The following is a 24,990-nucleotide window of genomic DNA, read 5'->3' as shown; positions in this document are numbered from 1 at the left end:
CATCCTATTCCATAGGATTCTCTGACGTCCCAACTCCCCAACCCCTTTTCTACACATAGACTGGGCTGAGGAAGAGGAGTAAAGAGTGAAGAGAGGCCAACCCTTACATATCCTATTGGACATGTCCCGTTAATAAGGTCAGGCACTTGACCTTAATCACATACATATGTTACCCATTAGCTCCCCTCACACGGATAAAAGATGCAACATGGAGACACACTATGAGCAAGGTGGAACACGAGAAGGAGCAGATCTTCTGGGGCGAACGTGACCCCACTGGAGCAGGACGAATCGAGGGACCAGAGTGAGGGGTTGGGGAACCCTGAACATCCCTGCAGGAGGTTGTTTCTTCCGGTAAACCGTGACAGATACGCAGAGAAAGCCAAAACCCAGACAAGAAGCCTGTATTGCGTTTCAAGGACGCCAGCGACATTCCCGGGTGAACGGCAGAGTTGGGGATGCGAGGCGAAGCCTGTGGCATTAACATTGTCTCGAGAATTTAAGCAGAAGATAACAGAAAAGGAAGCACACAACAGGTGAGTTCGCGAAAGACATGAAAGGCCGGTTTGCGTCATGGAAAGATTGAAGCCGCAACAGTGTATCTCACAACTGAAGGATGCGCGTGTGCTGATCAAACACGAAAGAAAGCAAACCTGTAGTGAACTTTGAAGCCAGTGATACAGAGTATCGGAGTGGTCTGGCGAAAGGAAACAGCCCACTCGAAAGTCTCCGCAAAATCTTTGCTGTTTGTTATAAAGCAACAAAGTGAATGAACTTTGAAATAGCAATAGTCGAGATTATCCCTGACGAAAGGGGAAGTTAAAAGATGATTGCTTTAAGAGAAAGACTTCTTTGAACTATTCTGATTGTGTGTTATGGAGCTAGACAGACTAAGAGACACTGGGGCAAACATAAGGAAGAGCTGAAGTGGAACTCGAAGTGGTCCTGCAGTGTTTTGTGGAAAAGGCTTGCACATTTGAAAGTCTTGGACATCAGTGAAAGGTCCAAGCCCGACAGAGGGAGTCCTAGAACATGAATTAAGTTGGGGGAAGGGAACCCCCAACAAATGTGAATAGAACTTGGGGAAGGGAACCCCTATAAGTGCTGTGATTGTGAGGTCCGAGCCCGACAGAGGGATACCTACGTGAATTTTGTTGAATTGTAAAAACATTGCGAGCTTAAGTGACTAACGTGGAAGGCCAAGAGGGCCTCGAGCTGCGTTTTAACTGCCTTTCTGATAACCTGAGCCAGACTGTCACCCTGTCTACAGGGGCCGCATTACTCTGTGCTTTCCAACGTGGGGAGGAGAGCTGACTCAGCCATCTTGATCCTTTATGTTCCAACACTGACTTTCCTTTGCATATGTATTTCCCATTACACACTTTTTCTATAAGAGATAGGGAAGTTATTCGTTTTTTTTTTTAGTATAGGCAATTTTGATTTGGCATAGACCAGTGTTTTCTTTATTATTTGATGGTAGAGACTACACCCATCATAGCTATAGGGCAAAGTAGGAGTTTTTCCAAACCCCAAGAATTTAAAAAGGTTTTCAAACGTGTACCTCTTGAGTCAGTGTCATACTTGTGATACCTTGCATCCTTTACACCAGCCATTCGTTGCTAGACTGTTGCAACGTTGCCTTGGTTGACAGTCCTTCGCGGCTTGTTGTCATGATCTCTGCTTCCAAAAGATCAGGACTTGCCCGACTCCCTTGGAAGCAGACCCATAACCCCAGTTCCGAGTGCCAGCCAGTCCCAATTGGGACCTTTCGGACCCTGTCCTGGCGCCAGTGGCACCAGGCTCATAAAGATGCCCAGTCCCAGCGCTGGAAGCGCCGGGCTCATAATGCTTGGGTGGACTTACCTGCAGCAGACCATGCTGCTTAATTACCTTCCAGTTGAACCCCTGATCCTCTTCTGTTTGGGACTACTTTTCCTGTTGGGTGGGGCAGGAGCCACTCCCTAGGTTCAGAACACTGGAACTCTTCTGGAAAGCAGGAACTCTTTTCTTACCTAGGCGTGGCTGTGGAAGGAGACACCTAAGCACTACAGGAGGCTATTTAAACCACACCCGATGGATGAATCTTGCTTCGCGTTATTCTGCATTCTCTGCAGCAGAACGCTCATCGTGTCTTCTGATCCTGGGCCTAAGGGAACAAAGGCTTACCATCCTGGAATCCAGTCTTCAGCAGCACCTGTAAAGACAAAGAAAGAACAGGTTAGCACTACGGTCTTCAGTGGCAGCGCATCTCTTACCTGGTCCATCGGCTGTCACCAACGCCTCGCGCTGTATTCCGGCATCTGAAAGACAAAGGCTTACCTACTCTTCGCATGCTCCGGAGGTCTTCGCACTGCATTCCGGCATCTGAAAGACAAAAGCTTACCAGCTCTTCGCACGCTCCGGAGGCCTTCGGCGCTGCATCCCGCATCTGAAAAACAAAAGAAGGTGCGTTTAAAGACATTGGGCAACTTTATTACTCACGTGCCATTACTCCTTCCCACGCCGAATCCAGTGGGTATTCCAGCACCCTTCAGCTTCTCTAAAGCTCCGAACTTGGACCTGCAAGATAAAAGGGACAGTTAGTGCGCATCGTGAAGCAGGCTACAAGCGCTTACTTACGTGCTTCCAGGCACTTCTATTCCTCACGCGGGTTCGATCCTCAATTCTCATCAGCCCGCCATCCGCCATCGCCGGAACCCTGCAAAACAAGAGATATAATTACAAAAGACTTTTAGGACATTTGAAGTGCCCAGAACTTACCGTTCGTGCAGTTAACGACGGACAGCAGTCCTCTGAGGTCAAGAGGCCTGCACCCTTATCCAGTGAAGAAACTGGTTACGGCACCCTGCCCCGAGGCAGATGGAGAGCTCGGCGTTCACTTACCTAAGGTGAGGGCGTTAAACTTTGGGGTTCTACAGGAGAAGAGAAAGGGAAGAGGAGAGAGGCACCCAATAACCCCAGTTCATTAATCCCATATTTTCTATCTGCAGACATCTTACTCTTCGAGTCAGACATACAGTGCACAGAGGTCCAGCCCAAAGAGCCAACCGTGTGTTACACATCACCTTTGAAGATACGGCATTCACCCAGTCAAGACCGGCGCCTCTGCGGGAATCAGGTGAGCGTTACACTTGTTGACTGGCCACCCGTAGACTGCCCGTAGACAGGATTTGCGTTCCTTGTGTCTGGGGCTCAATTTTCCCCTCTTCTCCGACTTGTCAGATCTTTCCTTAGACCTTGATCATTTTTGAAAGGAGGAGGCCTTCTCAAAAGATCTTTCATACTCCTAGACAACTACACTTTAGAGGATGGGCATCTGACATAATTTTTCCAGAATACCAGTCTATGCCTATCGCTCAGCGTTTTTGCACCAAATCCCTGGCATATTCCAAAATCGTTGCCGGTATGATTGGGGTGTAAACAATAAATACAATCCTCCTGTTGATACCCTTTAGATACATTATTTAACCCATAGGTGTAGCAGGTCATCAATAGGTATGTTTTAGATCTACCCTCCATTGGGAATATTTTTCTTCTGAAATACGAATTCATTTATCTGAAATTGTTTGTAGAAATCTTTTCTCCTTGGAGAACAGTGGGCCGACTCCTCTCAGCACGATGTGCGGTTAGAATCTGAGCATTGCCTCTAGGGCTGGGTCTTTGCACTCGATGTCCCATTGGAAGGGACCAAAGGCACCATAACATGGTGGGCTGAATAAAAAAAAACACCTGTTTGTTCTTTATTAATACAAGTAGGAAGTCTGTAACCTATGATTCCCAGCCTGACAGGGAATAGTCAAAGCATGTGAATATATGAAAGATCCAATGCTGGAGGAATACAGTTAATACAGACATTTCACTAAATTAACTGTGGCATAAACACAAGTATAACAAATATCTACTTACCAAGTGCCGTACTCCATTCCAGGTGTGGTACATGAGAGGGAATGCCAAGGCAAATTTTGCAGAGTATAAAAGAGCTGGCCCCAAGCTAAGGGATTTAACAAGATCCAGGTAAGAGGCAAAGTCTCCTGGTAGGAGCAAGGCAGCCACACCAAAAAGGGAGACCCCTAAGGAGAAAGGAAAAGAAATTTGTTTCACAACTCCGATACATCCCATTTGGTGGTGGAATTCAGAGATTTTTTCAAAGTCTGCTGTTTGGTATATATGAACATATGTGATACTGCGATATTCGTAGAACTTGATGAACCCCTAAATTCTAGTCTTCACATCGTGCTACTCTCCCAACAGAATCCGGTCTAAAGTATCACATGCTCTGCCTGGCACCATTGTACATCTCTTTCTATATTAATTTTGCATTATCTGACTCAGCTTCAAACCAAGATCCTGTGCTTTGTCTGAGCAAGGGTAGTTCATACATAAACAGTGCTGTAAATATTCTGCATGAATAATGGCTTAATTTTTCAATTGACCATAAAGAGGTGCTCCCTAGTTATAATGAACACTTTAAATGCACCATGATCGCCAGAGTACTCTCGCTGAAAAGACTTAAAAAGATGCATTGATATTTATATTTTATTTATATCTCGCTCATACACAAGTGTTTCAGAGCGTGACAAGGCAAGGGAGGGGAACAGAAGAGAAACAAAAACAATGATCTTACTAGGCCCAGTGACATCGAGAACACGCAAGTGCATGGTAGAGGGGGAGAGGGATAGTGCATGGAAGGGGGAACAAAAGGAGAGTGTGGAGCTAGGAGAAAAAAAACAAATATTAATTAATTAATAAATAATAAGGCAACAAACAGAGGGAGTGCAGCCAGCAAGTGGCAGTGCTTGGCTTAAGGCAGCAGGCTGGGTAGGTCTGATAAGTGCAGGAAGAACAAAACAAAGGGGTGGGGGCTGTATGGGTACAGATACAGACCCCAGTGCAAGGGGCGGCCCGGAGGCAGTGCGTGCGGAGAGGAGCAGGTACCTGGGCCCGGAGGAAAGAGGGCGGTCAGGTGCATGGTGCCAAGGGAGAGCAGAATCAGCAGGGGAGAGGGGGGGGGGCAAAGGCAGAAGCAAAGAGGACGGTCTTGAGGTGCTTCCGGAACCAGAGATGGTTCTCCTCAAGTTTTAGAGTGGCAGGGAGGCTGTTCCAGAGGGAGGCCCCAGCCGAAGACCGAGATCTACCCCCAGCTCGTTTCTTTGAGAAACGACTGACCCTGGGGGAGTTAGAGGTAGAGGAGCAGAGTGCTCGAGATGGGAGGTATTTGCGGAGGGATATCTGAAGGTATGTTGGACCCAGACCCCAGAAAGCCTTGTGGACAATGCAGAGGGTTTTGAATTGAATCCTTGCATCCACTGGGAGCCAATGGAGAGATTTCAGAGCTGGAGAGATACGATCCCAGGGCTTGAGGCCAAGGACAAGTCTTGCAGTCCTGTTCTGGATAATTTGCAAAGGGCGGAGAGTAGCGGTAGGTAGATTAAGAAAGAGGCTGTTGCAATAGTCCAACTTAGAGAGAGCCAGAGCTTGGGAGACAGTGAGCTTCTGGGGGAATGAGAGGAAAGGAAGTGTACCTCTGAGGAGGTGCAGTAGGAAGTTTGACTTTTTTTGATATATCAGCGATGTGGGCGGAGAAGGAGATTGTGGAATCAAAGGTGACACCAAGGTTTTTGGCCTCGCAGGTGGGGATAGGAGGAGGGCCAAGGGAGGCCGGCCAAAGAGTGAAGGGAAAGGAAAGTGATGGTGTGCCGATGAGGAGGATCTCAGTCTTGCTGGCATTCAGACTGAAATCGTTGGCGGCACACCATTCTTGAATGGCAGTTAGGCAATCAGTGATGTGAGAGGTGGAGGATGTGGCCGAGGGCAGCCTGAAAAAGAGTTGAGTGTCATCCGCGCAGCACTGGAAGTTTGAGCAGAAAATGGCAATACAGCAGGAAATAGTTGCTAGGTAATGGTTGAAAAGCCACGGCGAGAGGTTAGACCCTTGGGGTACACCACAGGTGGAGAGGAAGATGGATGATAGGAGGGACCTAAGTTGGACCTGGGAGGGTCGAGCAGAGTGGAAAGAGGTCGGCCAGGCCAGAGCCTGATCAGCGATGCCCAGGTTATCACGGAGACGGTTGAGCAGGATGGTATGGTTGACCGTGTCGAAGGCAGAGGAGAGATTGAGTAGGATGAGGACAGAGGGAATGCTAGAGTCAAGGTTGGAAAGCAGATCTTCACGGATGTTCAGGAGAGCAGTTTCTGTGCTTCTGCCGGATCTAAAGCCAGACTGATGGTCCCGGAGACAGCCAACTGAGTCAGAATGAAGGATTAGCTGAGAGATGGACAGCTTTTCAAGGAGTTTGCCCAAGAAGGAGGTAATGGAAATTGGGCGATAGTTGGCTGGACAAGAGGGATCAGCTGTGGGTTTCTGGAGGAGAGGATGCACAAGGGAGTGCTTAAGAGGGGAGGGGAAGGATCCTGAGGCAAAGGAGTGGTTGCAGAAATCAGCAAGGGCCGGAGCGAGGGTATCAATGTGGTCCTTGATAGTTTTAGAGGAACAGGGATGAACGTGTTTTGACAAGGCTTTTATAGATCAGACTTGTCTAGCGACCTCATCACGGAAGAAAAGAGGAAAGGAAGAGGGGGGGAGGGATTGCTGGAGGAGGGTCAGTGAGTACAGACGGAGAGGGGAGGGGAGGGAGTGGAGGAGAGGGTGGACAAGATGTCCTGGGTTTTTGAGATAAAGTGAGAGGCCAGGGCATTGCAAAGAGCCTCGGAGGCAAGCGGAGGGGTAGAGACTGCAGCAGGGTTGGCCAGCTCCTTGTAGATTTTAAAGAGTTTGTCCGAGCTGTTCGATGCCGCAGAGACACAGGCTTGAATGTGGACTCTCTTCTTGGTACGGACAGAGACGGTGTTGCCTTTGGAGTAGGCGACAGGCCAGCTTGTCAGAGGATGAACAGGAATCCCTCCATTTTCTCTCAGCCGCCCTATGCTTACGTTTAAGTGTAGCTAGGTCGAGTCATACCAGGATTTGCACTTGGCTTTGGACTTCAGGCGGATCCTCATGACAGGAGCAAGAACATCAAGAGTATCAGAAATAGAAGAATAGAGAAAAGACAGGGCTGTGTCAGGGTGTGAGTCAGCCAGAGGATGTGGGCGGGAGAGAGTAGGTGGCAGCAAAAGCCTCGCCTGACACATGCTTCATGGGCCGGATATCCAGGAAGGTAGGTGGCAGTGTTGGGATAGGCTTGGCTTGGGGGGAAGAGAGAGAGATAAGAGGAGAGGAGAGGAGGTAGTGGTCACTCCAAGAGAGGGGAGTGGAAAGAGGGATAGAGAAGGGGAGGCTAGAGGAGATCAAGACATCAGAGTGCGTTGGGCCAGAGGGGAGGATAGAGAGGGAATCGCAGAGGTCACGAAAGAGCAAAGTTAAGGGACAGGGAGAATCAAGGTGAATGTTGAGGTCACCCAGGAGGAGGAGTGGAGTTGTTGAGGCCAGAAGAGAGGAAGAGAGGTCAGCCCACTCAGAGAGAAAAGAGGTGATCTGACCAGGGGGTCGGTAGAGAGTGGCAACAGTAAGAGAGTGGCTGGGAGAGATTGAGAGCCTGCAGATGAGGCATTCGAAAGAGGAGTAGATCTGAGTGGTAATGATAGTGGTAGGAATCCACTCTGGAAAGATCAAGGCTACACCCCCTCTGGGCCGAGTGGACCTGGGTGTGGAGAGGATCTTGTAGCCATCAGGGAGGAGAGTGTCAAAGCTTGTGACAGCGCTAGCCGTGAACCATGTCTCAGTAAGAGCAAGGACATCAAGGTCAAGTTCTTCAAGGAGGTGGCAGATGTCAGAGGAGTGTTTGATAGCAGAGCGAGAGTTGAGAGTGGAAAGATGGAGAAGGTTGTCGGCCTTGAAGACCTTCCGGGGAGGGGTACAAATCAGAGGTACGTGCTGCGAAGATATGGAGGTAGCCAGAAAAGGGGCTGAGGAGGGAAGAGTGGGCAAGATAGCCAAGGAATGAGAGGCGGGGACAGCCGGAGAAGAAAGGAAGTTGATGAGGCGAGTGAACCGCCCATCAAAGAGGAGGAGATTGGCCTGGGGACCTTGGACCATGACAGTGCCATTTACGTAGACTTTAAGGACTTTAAGGATGACTCTAGAGGAGTCGAAAGAAGCCATGAGGACTTCCCAGCGCGTGCCACCATTTATGGGAGGAGGAGGAGACAGGACAAAGCACAGATCATATGGGGGGTCCATAGATCCGGCGATGGAACAACAAAGAGGATGTCGGTGAGGGTCTGTCTGGAAGAGGCACTGGTATAGGTATCAGCAATAGGGAGACCAGGGTTGGGGGCCAAGATATCCTTTTTAAACTTCTTTCCAGACTTAGTGAGAAGGGATGGATAGTTGATAGAGAAGCAGTTGGAATAGAGTGGAGAAAGGCAGCGCCATGAGTGTGAAGAGAGGAGGTAGAGGGAGGAGTAAGCAAGCACAGCGGTAAAGAACAGTCACTGGGCTAGCAAGTTACAATCAATGGTCAAAAATTAAATGCAAAATACACCCAAGTTTGACTTTCAAGCCAAATGCAAAATACACCCAAGTTTGACTTTTAAGATACATAAGGCCCTGTAGTTAAGGAGTCAAGTGGGAGTCAGATGGTAAGGGTGAGTACATGTGAAACATACTAACCTCCACTCAAAGCAATTCCAGTTCCGCGGTGAGTGATGGACATCATCATGGGCAGAGACCATCTGAAAGAAGGGGCATCATCAGTAAGCAGCAACACCTAACATTTGTCTTGCCGCCCTAGAATTATAAAATACACACATGGAAGGGTGGGGAAACACATTGTGTTGGTAGGGTATTGTTTCTACTGTGTTTTTTTTTTTTTTTAAACAATAGCACTATTGGAATTAAAAATATATTGTGATTGTCGCATCAAATCAAAACACTGACATGTTACATCTCTAGAATTTGCAAATATACATAAAGACAAAGGCGGAAACAAACAATTTTACAGAAGATGTCCTAGGAAGAGTTTAAAGGAACAAATATGTACATTTGATATTGTTGTATAGAGTTCAGAAACAAACTGACGTAGATGGTGAATTGAAATCTACTACTGTTTTTATAAAAGCATTTTCCTAGTGAAGTTACACTATTCAATTCATCCGAGATCTAAACAGAGGGGATTTTTATCGAGATCATGCTATAACGTGGTAAGTTCAAAGTAGTGCATCTCCTTGTACTCGCACTGTCTTTGCCGTTTTCCGACCGGCAGACCAGTTTACCACCGTCTTCTGCTAATAGTTTTACTCAGACCTGCTCTTCAAAAGGGAGACCAAAGAAGCTTTTAAGCCAAGTAAAAATTAACTACATTTTAAATACTTGGACATAAGCATAAATGGAGAGATGCATTGTCACGTCAGCAGCGCACATCACCATTCACCTGTCTGTTTGGCCGTGGCATTTGCTAGATCAACTACTACTGACCATTGCAGGCTCAGATTTCTCAGTTAACAAAATCGAGAGAAAAATCTATTTGTCATTATTTTTTGTTACTGCCAGTTTGTTTTATACCAAATCAGAAGCGCAACTGGTGGTAAAATTGGCATGTATTTTGAGTGACAACATCCATTATCAGTGAACGGAGTGTAGCACAGGGGCAAATAAAAAGCTCAGTCAGCTCCCCAACTTACATGGAAAAAATCTCCATTCAGCCCTGGCAAGAGACCGTCATGTCAGTAGTAGGGATTGGCAGAAATGCAGGGCAGAGCAAACAGTGCATGCAACAACAATGAACTTGAACAGTTACCCAACATTTCTATCCGATTAATGAACGAAACCCCACATTAAGGATCTAACATGTATCATATTGCACAGGAATCCTGGCATTTGTAGCATCACTATCTGCCACAGAAGTTTGCGTAACACCCATTCATATTAAGATTGGATCTTGCACTCACACTTACACCCAGACTACTCTGCAATGCAGCTGGTGGCAGTCCCACATCATGGCCCCATCTCCAACACCAGCAGTGCTTGCTGACTGGTGACAATTAGAAATGGGTTACATGAGTTAGAAGCAGGTCTTTTGCATTCGTCATAAAACATTCCTTTAAAAACATGTTTCTGCCAAAGACGTCTCAGTGTTGGGTGATAGGATTTCCACACCTCTATTACATATATTATCACGGACAATTGTAATAGTCCTTTCATTGTTCTGAAAATACTGATTGGATCGCTAAACCTTTTGATACTTAGCTCTCTGCCAGGGTACGTTTATTTTTTCGCATCATACCAGTGCTTCTCTCAAACGTGCACCAAGTAGAGGTTGCATGTTCAGTTTACAATCCTCATCACCCTCAGAGGTTTGCAGGTCCTAATGGTACACTTATCTTGCAAGACATAAAATGCCACGACCCGAGCAGGTAAGTGGGGCCTGGACATATTCATCTTGACATCTCTTCCACAGAATCTAAAAGGCTAATTCGTCTGGACTGTGTATTGCAGTGTGTCCTTGAACACCCTCTTAAAATGCTCTATCGTACCTTTTTATCCTGTGAATGGCACAAGGTCACAGTTGTAGGTTTCACTGACGTGGTAAATAATTCCTTCATCGCTGTGTACCTTTATTGCACACCATATCAAGATTTCAGAATGGCCTTCCCTGCCAATTAGGTCAAGAATTTGATTACTGTTTCTGTAGGGACTTGTAAGAAACCAACCTACAGTCCATCTTAGAAGAAGAATCTACATGGTACAAGGAGCAGATCTTGTCCAAAAATAACACATTGGATGGGCCAACTATTTTAGCTGCCTCCTATCATGGGGCATCTGAAATCCCTAGCAGGATCAATAGTGCAGCGCTTAGGTCCAATCCCTCACACCACAAGCATTCACTATAAACCGTATAAACTGCTTTTTCTGGTCGTTTGTCCGCACCAGTATTCGATAACAAAATCTTTTGGTCCCTGCAATACCCTGCTTTCCCTGATATGTACCATGCAACAACCTGCTTCTAATGGCTACAGGTGGAACTACTTTGCCCCTCCTCCCCCGCATCCCAGACACAGTATTTCCCCCTCCCAAAACACAGCATTTCCTACATATAGCTGATGACCTATGTCTTTAACATTCGTTACTGGGTATATAGATTTGGAACATATATCTCTGCACACTGCACAAGATCTCCACACCGCAATCAGCTTTTTCACGTTACTATACCCTGGCCATTAGCTTTAATACAATCTAGGGAGCGGGGGGTGAAGGGGTGTGTGTGTATAGGGGTGTGTGTGTGTAGGTGGGGGGGTGTGTGTAGATGGGGGGTGTGTGTAGGTGGGGGGTGTGTAGGTGGGGGGTGTGTGTGTGTGTGTGTGTATAGGGGGGGGGGTGTCCAAAGCGCTTTATCATTTAACAAGAATACATAGAAGATAACAGTAGAAGCAAATTACAAACATGAGTCAAAACAGTATTAGAACAATTTGCCTATGAGGATGAACAGGAAAAGGAGGGGAGAAGAAGGGGAGGGAAGAGGGGGGACAAAATGGGAAATAGAGTGAAGAAGCACGAGGAGGGGAGGAAACTAAGAGGGCAGGAAAAGAGAAGGATGAAGGGGACAAGAGGGGAGAGGGAGAAAGGTGAAAACAGGGGATAAGAGTGTCAGGGTGGGGAATGGAGGAGAGATTTCAAGGAAGTACGGAAGGAGGAGTAAGTGGGGATGGAGCGGATAGAAGGTAGGGAGTTCCAATGTAGGGGGTCAAGGGAGCTGAAAAGAGCGGAAACGAGAGGCACATGGGGGCAGGGGAACAGAAAGTAGGAAGAGATCGGAGGGAGCAGGCGGTAGCGTAGAATGACAGAAGAGAGGAGAGATATGGGGGAGCAAGGTCCTGAAGAGATTTAAAGACGAGACAGAGGAAGTGAAATTTAAGTTGGGAGTGAAAGAGGATCCAGCCAAGGGAGGAGAGCGAATTAGAGCTCTGTTCTCTGACCTTTCTTATTCTCTCTCTACACCTCCCTTCTCACCCCCATCATCTCTTCCTTCCGGATTTCTCACCATTTCTACGCTGATGACACCCAGCTTTTCCTTCCCTTCCTTCACACCTGACCTCCACCTTAATCTCTCTTCCCATCTTACCTCCATTAAAAACTGGATGTCATTCCACTATCTCTCTCAATACTGATAAGTCTTATTCTTCCCCTCCAACACGCTCCCTTCCTCCCTCTCCCCCATCCTATTCATTTTCCCCCCTCTAATCTTCCCAACTCCACCCATGCTCGTAACCTTAGCATTCACTGACTCCTCCCTCTCCATTACCCACCATATTTCTCTTACCTCTCCTGCATATTGCTACCATCTTTTCAATATTCGTAAAGTCCGATCCTCTCTCACCTTCCATGCTACCAAATCTTTAATCTCCTCCCTCATCTTCTCTCGTCTTTTCTATTGTTCTTCTCTCCTCTTCGGACTCCCTGCTTCCCATCTTGCCCCCCTTAAATCAATCTCTCTCCCCCTCGGTAGCTGCTGAGAGTCCTTGGAGCAAAGGCATGTGGTCTGTGGGTGATGTGAACGGAGCACCTGTACAAGCATTGCTTAAAGGTTCTCAGTGATATCAGTGTAAGGCAGTTTTTCCATAATTCTCTGGTGAGGCGAGTAGGGCGACAGATCAGGGAATCAGCAGGGAATCCATCAAGTTATCCATTACTCACTACTGGGAGTGTGGCTGAGCAGTTAGGCTTCACTCTTCAGAGAGGGGATGAGCTGCTAGCAAAATACAACACACAATATATTGGAAAAAATACATGATGCATTTAAATATTGCATTAAGGTTAAAAACACTTGTACTGTAGCAAGACACACAAACATCAGAGCAAGTATATAAAAACAGTAAATTGGGGAGGCCACTGGGGCACTAGAGAATTGTAGCTTAATAAACAAGCTCGGTTTTCCGATCTCTGCATTTGCACCCTTGCAGGGAAGCCAACGATAAGAGACTATCATGAAATGAAAAAAAAACGTTACTGTGATCCCGTAGCTGTGTATTCATCCATCCATCCATCTGAACACTCAGTATTAGTATGAGAGAATATGTGGTTTTGTCTCATGGCAACGCGCAAACGAAACCGCTGTCTGTGGCGTGGAAAGCCTACAACCGAGCACTCCCGGAAAGCAGAGCGCTGGGTTGTGCTGCATCGGCCAGGCCCAACACGCTATAGCCCTGGAGTAGTGAACTGGCGAGTCAAGGGAAGTAAACTACACTGTTAAAAGTTGAAGGTGAATGGGTGCAACGATCAGAGAACGAGGCCACCTACTTGGGGGACAGGAGCTTTGCCGTAATCGTTCCCCTCCAGAGTTTAAGAAGGGAAGTGGGCTAGAGAGGCGAGTCAGGCATGTTGATCCCGTTAGTAACAGGTGTCGGGTGCAAGAGAGACACTTGCTGCCCTGCAACTTTAAGTAAAATGATAAATCAGTGGCGGTTACATGTCTTCATACTGACACTTTATTTAGAATGCACATATACCGAAAAATGAAAACAAAAATCTAAAAACCCACCCAACCGTTGCCCCATAAGACTGACCCCTTTGCAAAACCCCCACATACATTTCGTTTTGTTTTTCATTATAACATTTTCGTTATATGTGCATTTCTGCATAAAACTTTAAAACTTTAGTTATAAAGATGGCACACCATCAGGTGGTACCTGGAGTAGCTGAGACACTGTACATAGTGGGAACTAGAGTACCGCAGGACATCCCCGCTGTAAGGTTAAAATGAGAAGCCCTGTGATGCCAGAGAGGTTTGTAATTGTGCCCCTCTCACCAACCCGTGGCTTCTCATTTGCCTTAAACTGTGCAGTTTTGCAGTTGCTTGTATTGGTCATGCGCACAGTGTCAGCCTCATGTAATCCTGAATAGAGAATCAATAATGCCCGATATGCCATATTTGTATAGTGTATAGCAGTTCGTGCCTAGCTCATACTCCTAGGCAAAAACGCAAAGCAAAACAAAACATGGTCTGATCAGATGGGTGTGCTCCTTGTGCAATTGCAGCAGACCCCATCCCTTGTCACTCAAACGGTGGCAAATTTACAGGAAGAATGAAATGGGCACAAAAGGCCGACGTACAGAGTATTCTTGACGAAATACAACCAATGAGATTTAAGACTAACTTTGCACTGTCTGGGTCTGGCATGGAAAAAAGTGACAACATTAGAAGTAGCACAGATACACACAGTCTGGCTGGGGGAAAAGAATGATGGCCAGCTTCATGAGCTCGAGAAAAGAGGAAGACATTGTAACCAAACTTGATATTGAAAGCCAAGAGTGATGGGGTGTACACTCCCCGCTTTCACAGCTTTCTGGAAAAGAAGAGAGAGGCTGCAAAGAATGTCAGTCAATTCAGGACTTGGTGCACCAGATTTCTCCGGCTGATTTCGGGAATACAATGAACAGGGATAAAACGCATAGGGGAGCAAGAGGGAGACTTGTGCTATGGCCAATAATTTTAAAGTTTCATCACTATCAAGACAAAGAGGCAATTCTGCACAAATTGAGGGGTAAAAAGTGTACTTTGGAGGTAACCAGATAAGCATTTACCAAGACTTATCAACACTCACTTCACAACACTGCAGAATGTCCAGAACTTAAACTACCTGGTTGATAGGGAATAAAGTCACCAACAGATGGGGATTTCGCATTTTGCTCTGTTTTGAAATGCGAGGGGGTGCGGGAGAGGCTTGAGTCTAACTTGCATACAAGCAATCCAGCTCACCAGGTTCCAATTTGTAGGATGTTTAGGAAGGGGGTAATGTTTCATCGGCTAAGAAGATGGATAATGATGACGAAAGGATGAAGAAAGGATGACGAATGATGATCGTTGGAAGAACATAGAGCAGGAGAAATTCAGGAAACCCAATACACCTCCAAGCTATCCTAGAGATTTTGAAAGGGTAAATGACTAAAAGTAAAGGGCAAAAAGAATGTAAGTTAACGGCTATAGTGCTTTTGTGGATGAAACCCATCGCTGTTTGGTAGGTAATTAAGGTAACAGCTTTTCTAAGACCTCATCATAATTTGGCAGGTCATGGAAAATGAACTCTGAAACTAAAGTTCTTGTAAGGAAGGCATGGTATTGAGCAGCAGACACAGAGACAATGGATACAAGTTTCGAAATCTTTATTTTCGATTGGGATGGTAGAATTCCTAACTGGCCCAAACTCTAAAATGCGATTAATCTCGACCATTTAACAATAATAAATACGTCCAAGTGAGTTCGGTCAAAATAAAAAGGCCTATACTAAGAAAACCTAACCTTGCCTTCCTTCTAAGTTCTAAGAATAACAAATGTGTTAAGGCAATACAAAATAAAATAGCGTCTCCAAAGGAAAAGTCAGAATGGCTTCTGCAACAACTCCCTTCCCCAGGTTAAACCCCACTGGGTCTAGAGAGTCTAAAAAAAAAAACAGAGGATGGGTAGATGCCACAATTCTGTCAGTCTTGCACACTTTGGCTTAGTGGTACAATTGAACAGTTCCTTCCTAGGCTTTTAACTTCTGATAGTTCAATCACTTCTTTAGGCTTCGCCTGCCTTGCCATCAATACTCAGTTCATATACTCAGTCTCTTAAGTTCTGCACAGGCTTCCCTCTGCCGAACTTGAGCCTGTCTCACCTTCATGGGGGTTCCCTTCCCCGCATTTCATCTCATATACCTTGTCTCTATCGAAGGCCTTTGAGACAGCAAGGAATTTACACAGACCCTTTCATAGACCTCTGCATGACCACTTTGACCTATCTTTCAACAATCCTTCAATTCACAATTTTCTCTTGCAGCACCAATACCTCTTGGTACTTGTAGTTCTTATTCTCTTTCACTTGCCTTCTTGGCCTTTTTTCCAAAGTTCTTATATTTTACTTTTGCCCTCTTGGCATATTTCACAGTTCACAAATGTTACTTTCCCCTTATTCAACTCTTTCCTTTTCATGGTTTCCTTTGATCTCTGCGTGTAATAGGTTTCAAAATTCATAACATTTCAGACACTTTCGAATGTGCGACTTCATCTCGGAGGACCACTGTGCTACTTTGTATCCTTTTCTTTCAACAATTGTTCTCTTCAACTGCATTTTAATCTGCACACGCGCAACCTTCAACTTTCAAATTACAGTCACTTTCCCTTTAACATCAACCAGACTTTTGTTATCCTTGATAACTTACTGGCTATGTTAATTGGATTTCTTTCATAACTTTCTTGCAGCTCAAGGCAGTTACCAATGCCTCTTCTGCTCCTCCTGACGTTCACTCGGGAGTGTCCCGGGATGCTTTCTGGCAAATTGAAGGTGTCTTTCCTCCGCTCGCTCAGCTTTGCTCTTCAAACGCACACTGCCTTCCGAAGGCATGGACATCTTGCCTGGCTTTTTCTGGATCCTGTAGACTGTTGATAGCCTGTTGACCTTCCTTCTTCCACAGCCTGGTTCGCATCAGCCTTGAAAGAGCTGTTCCTTCTCGTACCCAGCCCTGCTTTTATCTTCGCAGGGAGTGTTAATAAGTGGCAGGTGTACATTGTTAGAACTACATGCCTGACTCCACCTGGCCTAATTACAGGGACAATGCAAGTCACAGCAGGTAATCCTTTTAACCTAATTCCTCATCTTCTTTGGTGCAGTACCTTTGTCAAGGTAAAGTGGGGAGGAATTATGGGAGTAGTAGTTTCCCATGAAATAAGTAGTGATAGGGTTAGGTGGGTTGTGGAAAAAGGGGGATTCCATGTCGCACCTTTGGGTGCTTCTCACCCACTCCAGAGGACCCCCTACCCAGGTGATCCTACCTCGTGTGTCCACCCTCAGGGTCAGGATCTAAAAGCGATGGCCTTTCCCTGGCCACCGAAGTACGGGATCCCTGGGGACTAGGTTGTGATACACCCTCTGGTTATTCACAGTCTGCTTGGAAATAGGTTTAAAGTTTGTGCTCTTTTTGTTAAAGTGATTGGGTTCTAAATGTGGGATTCCTAGCACGTTTATGGGTTGAAGAAATGCTTGGGGTGTAATCTATTCTAAGGGCAGAATGGACGCCTCCACGTTATGGATTTACTCGCTTGAAAATCAAGAAATGATGGGAAGGGACTTCACTTGTTTTTTTTTTTATCTTTTCTTTTTCAGTCTTGTCAATCTGCATTTTTTGCAATCTTGGTTATATAGGTCTGGCAAACAGACACCCCAAAATCATTCCTTAATAACGGAACAATCTGCTTCCCTGCTGCTCTATACCCTGATATTAGAATTGTGGTAGACATGATGATGTGTGGTTTAATACAGCGCTTCACTCCAAAGCCCTTTACAGAGAAAATATGTACATACAATATCACCCAACCGAAGTTGGTACTCATTTGTCAACCTCAAAAGGATGAAAGGCTGAGTTGGGCTGGCTGGGATTCGATCCTGCGACCTGCAGATCAGGCTCAGATAGCAGAAGCAAGCGCTCAACTCGCCAAGCTATATTATTGCTTGGACTTGACATATGGCTCAAATGAAAGGTATGAGAATGTGTTCTCTTGGAGCCACCAGGGGGGCGCAGACATGAGCTGAGCTCCAAAGTCGCTCTCCACCTCAGAGGCTGATATAAAGGGACTGAGCCCCCCGCCCTCAGGCAGCATCTGGACAGTTGAGCCGACCCCCCCACGAGAGAGCCAACAATGCAAGGCACCCCCACGGTATAAAAAAAGAACTCTGGAACCCTAGGGTTCCAAAGTTTCACCGCCTCCCCAGCACAGCGCCTCAAAGGCCCAGTGTATGCGGATGTGCGCCTCCAGATGAACGCGGCCCGGGCCTGGAGGGGGATGGGCCACGAGCAACAAACATGTGAGGAGTTGAGGGAGCTCCCTGCTCGAGAATAGCCTCCAGCCCCAGGGGCCCTCCTGGCTATAATCATCCCGAACGGTCACACCTGGACAGCCTCATCAGTGGGGAGCCCCCCCCCCCCACCTCCGCCCTCCCCAGCAGGAGACTGTCGAGCCAGCACCCACAGAGCACCGGCAGCGCCAGAGAGCAGATCCACTCTAAAATAAGTGACCGCGCGTTCAGATGGCAGATGCGCTGGCTGCACAAGCCAGGGCACCAACGAGATGGTGAGTGAAGCCCCAGCTCCCATCGGGAGCACCCTAACATCCCTGCTGCTCCACCTCAGTGGGACAGCTCACCCAGCCCCCGGGCATGCGGGGAGAGGGCGCACTGCTGCTCTCGTTACTGGTCACGCCCGCTTACCCCGTGGGTGGGGTGTGCGCCAGCCTGAGCCTCGCCAGCGTGGACAGAACCCCAATCACCATGGGAAGACCCTACAGCCGCTCACCATCTCCACTGTGCTCTGCACCTGCCGTAATAGCAAGCACACCAGCGGTCCCGTAGTGCCATCAGTGGGCCTCCCATCCACCTCATCCCCAAGAGCTACGGGCCGGAGACACCTGGGGAGTGGGAGAACCCACTACCATTGCAGCGAATAGTGCAGTGACTGCTGAAGCAGGAATGCTCGGGGGGCTGGGGGGGTTCAGAGGCCCTTACCGCACTGGGTGGAGGCCAGCACACTCCCCTCTCTACCAGACAATGGTTGGAATCCTAGCATGAAGCAGAACCCCTATAGGCTGTGTAGTGTGGGCTTCTCCTTGCTCTTGTTTCCTACCTCCTATACTATGGAATGACTTACAGACAGATTTGTTGTGGAAAAATGATTGGCCGTAGGCATTTATTTTCTACAGAAAATAACACAAACAAGAATCATGATAACATGTGTCTGTGCTTTTGGGCACACCGTGTCCAGGGTTAGCGATGCCAGCCTTCTCCTTGGTCAGTCTCGGTTACCCTTGGGCATCCGTTCCTGGACACGTGCCGCCACACCTGAGTGGGCGTTGCCTCGGCCGCTCAGGTTCCCCCCAAAAGTACCCATGTCTGCGTCCCCTCTCCTCTAATGCCTTCAAATTAGTGTCTGCAAAATGCCCCATCCTATGTTCTATGTGGTATTATTGTTGACATGAAAATCTCTGTTTCCCTCAGCCTGAGATCCCTTTAGATCCCCTGTTAACCTTCCCTCTTTCCAGGCCATCCCCTGTTACAGTATTCCGGTCTACTGGCTCCCTTATTCTACAGGCCCTTTTAATATGCTATCGCATCTTTTTTATATGCCCCTTCAACCTAGCCCCAACCCTTCAACTCATACTATTATTAGCGGGCTGTTTGTTGGGTCTATTACCCCTGCTATTTTCGCGGTGTATGTAGCTGCGTCTAGATGTGCTGCCTCCCAATTTTTACCTTTTCCCTTTGGCAAAAAAGCCCCTTCCAAGGATTCACATATTTTTTGTTGTTGACCCTTCCCCTTCATTTTTTTTTTTTTTTTTTTACACCCGTCTAAAAATTTACATTCTGCACATGCTTTCTGCATTGCTTACCCGTTTCGTAACTTTTTTGTGCTTTCCTGCCCAGGTTTCCCTTGACTCGCCCTGTTTCCTTTAGTTTTACTTATTTCTCAGATATCTTTTTGTTGCTAACCTTCCCTTCTCTTCCATTGGAACCCATGCCTTTAACGGTGTGGGTGTTTATTTTCCTGCCATACCTGTGGCCATAATCTCCTTTTTCAGTCAACCTTATGGCTAACGTCTTCATTAATTCCGGTGCTTATTCGTGGAACCCATGATTTTCCTGGTATGGGCGTTTATTTCCTGCCATACACGTGGCCATATTTTCTTTTCCAGTCAGCCTTTCTGGCTAACCTTTTCATTCTTTCCGGTGCTTATCCTTGGGACCCATGCTTTTTCGGTATGGGCGTTGTTTTCCTCTGCCATACATGTGGCCATATTTTCCTTTCCCAGACGGCCTTATGGCTAACCTTTTCATTTTTTCCGGTGCTTACTCTTGGGACCCATGCCTTTTCCGGTATGGGCGTTATTTTCCTGCCATACACGTGGCCATCTTTTCCTTTTCCAGTCAGCCTTATGGCTAACCTTTTCACTCTTTCCGGTGCTTCTACGTGAAACCCATGCCTTTCCAGGTATGGGCGTTATTTTCCCCTGCTATATGCGTGACCATATTTTCCTTCCCCTAGTCAGCCTTATGGCTAACCTTTTCACTCTTTCCGGTGCTTACTCGTGGAACCCATGCCTTCCCTGGTGTGGGCGTTCTCTGCCGTACGATTGCCTACTGTTGCCCCAGAGCCATCTTTTCTTCCTGGTTGATAGGCGATTGCCGTATGACTGTTCTTATTGAACACTTTGGAATTCCCCCCTTTTCTGCCCTTCTGCTTATGCTCCATGCTCCCAGCTATGTTTTTCCGATATCTCCCCTGCCACGCCCTCGTGCCGTTGGTGGGTGGTATGTTACTTTGCTACTCTGCCGTCCTCTCTGTGTCCCCTATTGACAGCCCCAAAGGTATTGTTCCCCTGACCTCAAACGATTCCTTGTCGTTGTTAACGTATCCCCTGTTGTCCCTGTTTTTGCTTCTATCATTATTTTCTCGTTATTCCTGTTGCCCTCCTGAACTGTGGACCCTGTGGTCCCCTTTATCTTTTAATCCGTTAAACATGTACCGATTAAAACTCTCCTCGTCCCACCCTCTGTCCGGGTAACCTTTCATTTCCTTCTCACTCCCTCTCGTATTCCTTTCATGCACCCCCCCCAATGCTTTGTATACCTGAAAACCCTTGTTGCTAAATTTACAATGCCACTCCATCCTCTGGGTATTGTTGCAATACCGTCGGTGCCTTTTGAGGGCTGTGTCCCGTATCCCCTGTCCCCTGGGTCACCTCGTGGAAATGGACCTGCCCCTGCACTCTTGCCTGCCCGTTCTACGCCAAAGCCCTTAACTCTCTCCTTAACTATTACTCCTTTCCGTTTTACCCATGCTTCCCGGGTATCCCACTGTTCCCCCCTGCTGCTCTCTTCTTTGGTTGTGACATTATAACAAATTTCTTCTTTTTTTTTTTTTACCACCTTTTCTGTTGGTTTTCTTTTGCCTCTTCTTAGGCTCCTCCGGCTGTTCTTGTGGCCCACCTGCCACCTCTCTCGCCCCCTTCTGGCCTTGCGGTATAGTTGCCTCCTCTTCGCTGCTGTTGGACTCCTCTAGTAGCAAAGGCGACATTGCCCTTGCCTTCTCCTCCTTCTGCATCAGCTCTAGCACCCACAGTGCTCCATATTCCTTTTCTGCTTTTTTAGCTCCTGGTAGCACCCCTTGCCCATCCCCCTGCGTGATGGGTACCCCGCTGCCTGTCGGGCCTAAACCAACAGCTCCCTGACCACCTCCAGCCCCTTCTGCCCTGGTCTTCTTCTGTCCATCTTTGCGTATTACCCCCCTTCCATCTCACCCAAGCCTTTAAATGTTCTCTTTCCCTCATCTTCGCTACTCACCTCCTCGTCGGATGTTACTGCTGGTTGCTCGGCCCTGCGGTTTTTTCATCTTTTCTCTTTACCCTCTTTAGCTCTGGGCGACTTACCCTGAACCGTTATGCATTCTTTCAACATTTTGACAATTTGTTTTTTTTTTTTCCCCAATGTTATTATCATTTATTTCCTTACCTTTTTGTTGGTCTTCTTTTGCTTCATCTTGGGCTCCTCCGGCTGTTCCTGTGGCCCCTCTGCTACTTCCCTCGCCCGTTTCTGGCCTTGTGGTATTATTGCCTCATCTTTGCTGCGGCTGGACTCCTCTAGTAGCAAAGGTGACATTGCCCTTGCCTTCTCCTCCTTCTGCATCAGGACCAGTACCCATTGTGCTCCATATTCCTTTTCTGCTTTTTAAGGTCTTGTCCTCTCCACAGCAATTCTGTTTACTGCCACTCTAAAGCTGGGAGTGCCAATTTTGCATCATTCTCATGCTTGTAAAAAATGACCACAACAAAAACGACACCTATTGTGGGCCCATATTCTTAGTAACTCTAAAGCTGTGAGTACCAATTCAACATCGACCTCAATGGGGGGGCATGTTGTACAAAAGAGCTCACCTGTTGTGCTTAAACTGTCACTACATTGTTTTGGATTAAGCGCCGGATTCAATTAAAGGGGAATTAATGAGCTGCTTAAACCAGCACCGCGCTGGTGATTGGCGGCGGGCTTGTTAGCCTGTCTCGTGGCTCCGCTTTCGGCGATGGGCCTGTGCTATCGTATGTCTAAATCCATCTGCCTGACCCGCCATTTCCTCTGGGATGTCCTGCAACTTGACCTGTGGGGAACGCGTCATGCCGTGCACAGAGGGCAGTTTGTTTAACGCGGGTGGCTTAGGCAGTTGCCACAGCCAACGCGGTTTGTTTGGACTTTTCACATTGCTGCGCACAGTGTTCACAAAAAACAGAAGTGTTTAAATGGCGCGATTCCTCACACCACCGTGCAATATTACAATGCATGGCCCATGCTCCACGAGGCCTGCACGATTCATTGGGCCTCCGTGCCGGCTGGTGCACAAAACACCTGCTGTCCGTCCCCGTGTGCGAAAAGCTGGGAAAGCGATGCAACATAAATGCACGGTACTGATGAGATAGATCAGTAAGTTAAGAGGTCCGATCTCTACGCGCAATAAGTACAGTCACCAGTTCAGCTGCTCCACGGGGCCGACTCAGCCCTTCATTCTTTCAAGACTGATACATTTTGCACCATTTGTCACGGGGTTTAGACGCTCTTTATCAAACTATTATTAAAAAGGCAGAGATATATCCCAGCATAAATAATTCACAGATGCAGAAAAACATGTTGGCCCAGTGAGTATTTAGAAATTACTGACAGGTGGGGGTGGCTCTGCTACTGAATATAAACTTGAGGACAAACATAAGCCTAATCCGCATGTCTATAATTGGCAGCAGAGTTGTTTGCAACACGTTCTTATGACACAGAGAAGGCGGTCCTTTTTGAAACCCATGTTAAAGCTGACTGCAAACCCACCAATGTGTTTACACGCGCACAAGTAGCCGGCCTCGGGGGAAACAATTGCCCGGAGCTCTGGAAGACCACTTGGGAACAAGGGGCTCTTGGTAGTTTCTGGAACAGCCAAGCATTTAGAAGAGAACAAGCATTTTACAGTGCTCGACATACAAACGAGGGCTGGTTCGGTGCCAGCAAGTTGCCCGGGGAAAACATGCACTCTTGAGAGTGCGCCAACCCGGCCAAGTGCCTTTCATAACCAACCCCTCTGATCGGTAGAAATACACCTGATAGATTTTCAAACACACCCAGGAAAGTATGCCGAAGCTTTGCCGTGGCCCTTTCCAAGCACACCGTTAGAAGTGTACATCTAAATTAAAGGAACTTGCTCAGTTCAGCTCTACACGCGGACTGGCTGAAATGACTTGAATATTACCTTAACAGGAATCACTGATCTGCATAGAAGGCAGCCAACAAAAGACATTGGAGTTACCACGTCTGTATGGGAAATGGTCTGCACATTTAAAATACAGTTTAAAATGCCAAGAAATGAGTTCAATAAATACTTCCACCCTGCTCAGCCCACTATACCCCAGGAGTGACACTTACAGCTGGCATCCCGGTGCATCCTGGGACTTGCAGTTCCTATTTTGTGAATATTCACTAAAGATCCTGGTATTGAAAGTGCTGCTGTTGGGTAACACTCCCGAAATTGGCAGAAGAGGTCACACACTGCAGCGTTCCCAATGGCACCGATGTGGACGGGCAGCTTGACTTCAGGCTCCTGCCCTCAATGATTCTCGCTTCCCGGTGGGCTTCTAGGTCCTGTTCCTGCCGCTCCCGTCAAGCCAGTACCACGCAAAACGGGCTGTTTCGTGGGTGCCGCCCGCAGCTCCTTCCTTCTAGACCCTCTGCCCGTTGCTCCAGACACCCCTGCAGTCCTCTCAGCTGTAGTGGGAAAGAAAGAAAAAAGACACGAAAAGCCCGCAGAGGCAAAACGCTTCCTTCTCCTTTGCCCAGGTCCCAAGACGCCTACCCGTACGAGGTGAGCGTTTTGCCCGGTTTGTTTTTCTACCTTGTCCTTTGGCCATACTTATACCCCCTCTGTCCTTTTGTTATTCTCCTGGGGGCCGGGCCCTGCCCAGCCCCCCTGCAGGTTTCCCCTCACACCTTGCCAGTTGTTGAGGGCCGTTGCCTGGCAACGCTGGGGCAGTGGCGCCAACTGGCTGCCCCTCCCCATGTTTCTTTGCGCCATCTCGCCCCCACCTCGCGCCCAACCCCCCAGGCCCTCTATCGGGCCGTACTTTGCACGGCCCGGGGCCTGGGGCAGTGGAGCATGGTGGAGCCCCGCTCACTACCAGCCCCTCGCGGGACATCGGGCGAGGGCTAAGAGGAGCTTTCACTGAAAATAACTGCCCCGATCCTCGGGCGCACCAGAGACCACACTTTGGTCAAGGGTCTGTGTTGGCCTAGCTAGACCAACACCAACTACCCTATCGCACCAAGTGGCGCCCCCCTCATCTTCCACCACAAGGGGTCAGAGAGGAGTGCTCCCCGTTCAACCAGACTCTGACGGGACTCCTTCCCCGCGTGCCATCCACGAGAACCTCCTGGTCCACCAAGAAGAGCAGCCTATAGGAGCGGGCATATGACCTCAGCGGGACCGACGTGACCAGCCCCTGGCAAAGCCCTAGCTAACCATGTTGGATTCACCACCAGTGGAAACGGAGGAAGCCCAAGCAATGAACAGGGGCATGGCAGCCCTGCTGGAAGAAATTAGGGGTTTAAGAGCAGCCATTGGGAAGAGGCTTGAGGGAATAGACAAGAAGATCGACAACATGGACGACCGCATCCAGGGCTTGGATGCCAATCGAATGTTGGTGGATCTCCTGGAGACGCAATTTGACATGAGGCTTGCAGAACTTGGAAGGAAGGAGGAGAAATACGCTCTTAAACTGGATGACCCGGAAAACCGTGAGTGCGCAACAATCTAAGATTTCTCTGGCTTCCAGAACGAGACGGGGAGACCCAGGCAGACATCCTCATTAATGCAGTGGTTGCTATGCTCTGCAATGAAGATAACATCAACAAGCCAACAATTGACAGGGCACACAGAGCGGGAGCAAGCACTAGAGGTCCAAGATCGGTGTTAGTAAAGTTCCACTACTTCATAGAGAAGTCCAAGATG

At 47.7% G+C, this 24,990-nt stretch overlaps 1 protein-coding gene across 1 annotated transcript in view; it reads right to left on the bottom strand.

Moving 5' to 3' along the window:
- Positions 1-24,990, bottom strand: part of SDHC (succinate dehydrogenase complex subunit C) — a 222,560-nt gene that overhangs the window by 43,172 nt on the left and 154,398 nt on the right. Inside the window, exons 4-5 of the mRNA XM_069604684.1 lie at positions 8,612-8,673; positions 3,907-4,070 (exon numbers count right to left, since the gene is read on the bottom strand). Coding sequence (XP_069460785.1) covers positions 3,907-4,070; positions 8,612-8,673 — 226 coding nt within the window. The remainder of the gene's footprint in view (positions 1-3,906; positions 4,071-8,611; positions 8,674-24,990) is intronic.

The sequence above is a fragment of the Ambystoma mexicanum genome, chromosome 1p (assembly GCF_040938575.1).
Source record: "Ambystoma mexicanum isolate Mex_15411 chromosome 1p, UKY_AmexF1_1, whole genome shotgun sequence".
NCBI classification, from domain to species: Eukaryota; Metazoa; Chordata; class Amphibia; order Caudata; family Ambystomatidae; genus Ambystoma; species Ambystoma mexicanum.
Note: the sequence above shows the minus strand (reverse complement) of the source record. Positions and strands in the feature narration are given on the sequence as shown.